Source organism: Symphalangus syndactylus, chromosome 6, assembly GCF_028878055.3.
Source record: "Symphalangus syndactylus isolate Jambi chromosome 6, NHGRI_mSymSyn1-v2.1_pri, whole genome shotgun sequence".
Taxonomy (NCBI): domain Eukaryota; kingdom Metazoa; phylum Chordata; class Mammalia; order Primates; family Hylobatidae; genus Symphalangus; species Symphalangus syndactylus.
Window position 1 is genome coordinate 51,092,214 of NC_072428.2, and position 3,181 is coordinate 51,095,394.

Here is a 3,181-nt window from a genome sequence, read left to right on the forward strand (position 1 = left end):
TACACCAACATGGCACATGTATACATATGTAACAAACCTGCATGTTGTGCACATGTACCCTAGAACTTAAAGTATAATAATAATAAAAAAATATATATATACATATAAATAAATACAATGTGTATTATCTCATTTTCAATCAGTGACTGAAATGGAAAGAAACAAAATATTTTATTCTTTACCACCTATGAGGCATACACTTTTTTTTTTTTTTTGAGAGGGAGTCTCGCTCTGTCACCCAGGCTGGAGTGCAGTTGCACGATCTCTGCTCACTGAAACCTCTGCCTCCCATGTTCAAGCCATTCTCCTGCCTCAGCTTCCTGAGTAGCTGGGATTAAAGGCAAACGCCACTACGCCCAGCTAATTTTTGTATTTTTAGTAGAGACAGGGTTTCACCGCTTTGGTCAAGTTGGTCTGGAACTCCTGACCTTGTGATCTGCCCGCCTTGGCCTCCCAAAGTGCTTGGATTACAGTTGTGAGCCACCGTGCCCGGCTGGCATATACATTTAAAAACCCAGCTCAGTTTGGCATTGCAAATAGCTAAATTTATAATGTCTTATCTTATATTTTTGAGGAATAGATTAATTTGCAGAACAATTTAATTTGCTGTATGTCTTCAATGGCTAGCATATGGCTTAACAATAAGTTAAGGCCAATAAATGTAGAAGAGGGTATATATGCTATATTGCTTGAAATCTATTTTGTTAGACTTAATTCCCTCCCATTTCTGTAAGCAGAACAACTCAATTTCATAACTATTTTCCTTAGGGATATGATCAGTAAAAAATTTGACGCTGTGTTTTATATCTAGTTTTATCTTGATAGGCAGCATTGGATGGTAGTAAAGATCAAAGCTTTCAGATTTACCCTGCCTTACTTTAAATCCAGTAGGGCCTAGGGTAAGAGGCTGAAAGTCTGTGGGTTTTTTTTACATCTGTAGAAATAATAGTATTTATATAATGGTTATTTAAAGGGCTTTTCAGTAGGTTATTGTGAAGATTTAATAAGTTAATATTTGTAAAGTAGTATGACACATATTAAGCAGTTATTAAATAATGTCTACTAATTTTTTAAGGTACAAAAAATTAATTATTTCATATGACTTAAATATTAGGTTTATTAACCATTTTACTCTCCTTTCCCAGAGAAGAAAACATTGGAAAGAAAAAAAATCTGATGAGACCTCATTCAGCCTAAGGTGGTGCTTCTAAATCCTCAACCTTGTAGTCTTTCATTAATGGCACTAGGCCTGGAATAAACTGTACATATGGCTCCTTTCTTTTGCAATCACACTAATCTCCAGGATGTGTGGTATGTCCTGATGGGAATCCCAGGGCTGGAAGGCTTGCATACCTGGATCTCCATCCCTTTTTCTTTTATGTACATTGTGGCTGTTGCAGGCAATATCTTCTTGATCTTCCTGATCATGACTGAGCACAGTCTCCATGAGCCCATGTATCTCTTCCTATCCATGCTGTCCTCAGCCGACTTCCTGCTTGCCACTGCTGCAGCCCCTAAGATGCTGGCTATCCTCTGGTTCCACTCCATGGATATATCCTTTGGTAGCTGTGTGTCTCAGATGTTCTTCATACATTTCATCTTTGTGGCAGAATCTGCTATTCTCCTGGCAATGGCATTTGACCGCTATGTGGCCATCTGTTACCCACTGAGATACACCACCATTTTAACCTCATCAGCCGTCAGGAAGATTGGCACAGCAGCTGTGGTCAGGAGCTTTTTCATCTGCTGTCCGTTCATCTTCCTGGTATACCGACTTACATATTGTGGGAGAAACATCATTCCTCATTCCTACTGTGAGCACATGGGCATTGCCAGATTGGCATGTGGCAATATCAATGTCAACATCATTTATGGCCTCACTGTGGCCCTACTCTCTACAGGACTGGATATAGTGCTTATCATTATATCCTACACAATGATCCTTCACACAGTGTTTCAGATACCTTCCTGGGCTGCCAGATTCAAGGCCCTTAGTACGTGTGGCTCTCATATCTGTGTCATACTTATGTTCTATACCCCAGCATTCTTTTCATTTCTTGCCCATCGCTTTGGAGGTAAAACCATCCCTCACCACATTCACATCCTAGTGGCCAATCTTTATGTGTTGGTGCCCCCTATGCTAAACCCCATCATTTATGGGGTGAAGACCAAACAAATTAAAGATCGAGTGATTTTGCTTTTCTCTCCTATCAGTGTATGCTTTTAAGATTAAAAAGTCTGTTTTAGGGAATAGAATAAATACAGTCCATAGAAATCCTCAAACACACTTAAAAGGATGGTGTCTATCAAAGTGTCCACGGAATTTTGCTAAGGCACTCAAAGATCAAAGATTTTGAAAAAAATACTTCAAAATAATGAAATTCTCCATTTTTTCAGAAATACTATTTTCATGAATTTTAACTTAAAAATACATAAAGATAATTGAGGAAAGAGAAATATATTTTAGGGTTTAATCCAGATTGACTTTTCCTACGTAGAGCTAGGAAGTGGGGTTTTGAGTCAGTCACTGGGCTTTTTATAGTCAGTATGAAATGCTGCTGAAATGTACAACACTCTCACTGTACTTTGCAGAGACTTGAACCAATAACATGAAGCCATAATATTATAGTTATTTTTGTCAACACCCGTTACTTAAGTTAAAATGTTATCCCTAAAATATTTTCTAAGTCACTGACATCTCACAAAGTCTATTGTATGGAATAGACATAATACATATGTATTCAATGAGTGAATAATAGTGAATTAAAGCAAATAATAACCAATATTAAATTAACAAATATGAGATTACCTGGATGATGTAAAAGCTGATACATATTTTCCCCCTATAGTGGAGATTTTAGACCCAAGTCATCAATAGAGCATCATAGCATCAACAGAAACATCACTGAAGAAGTAAAATGATTGAAAATTTCTATACCTGGGTGATAAATTTTTAAAATAAACATTTTTTAAAAAGCTAAGGAGGATTAAGGAGAATATTTTCCAAGAAACTTAAATACAAAAGAATGTAATCACAGCAAAAGTAATTATCTATGATATTATCTACAGACTATACCTTAATCCTGTCACATCAATACAAATTTTTACAATCTCTCCTTCTTAAAAGCCTAGAACAATGCCATGAGAATGTTTAAAAAATGACCTTATTTACACCTAAAGA

General features: G+C 36.5%; 1 protein-coding gene across 1 annotated transcript; it reads left to right on the forward strand.

Annotated features, from left to right (window-relative positions):
* Positions 1 to 1,267: 1,267 nt before the first annotated feature.
* On the forward strand, positions 1,268 to 2,227 carry LOC129483908 (olfactory receptor 52Z1P). The gene has a single exon (XM_055281322.1). It carries the CDS (start codon positions 1,268 to 1,270, stop codon positions 2,225 to 2,227), a length of 960 nt encoding a protein of 319 aa, XP_055137297.1.
* The last annotated feature ends 954 nt before the right edge of the window (positions 2,228 to 3,181 follow it).

Coding starts and splice junctions, on each gene's coding strand:
- LOC129483908 (XM_055281322.1), top strand. CDS start 1,268: ATGGCTCCTTTCTTTTGCAATCACACTAATCTCCAGGATGTGTGGTAT.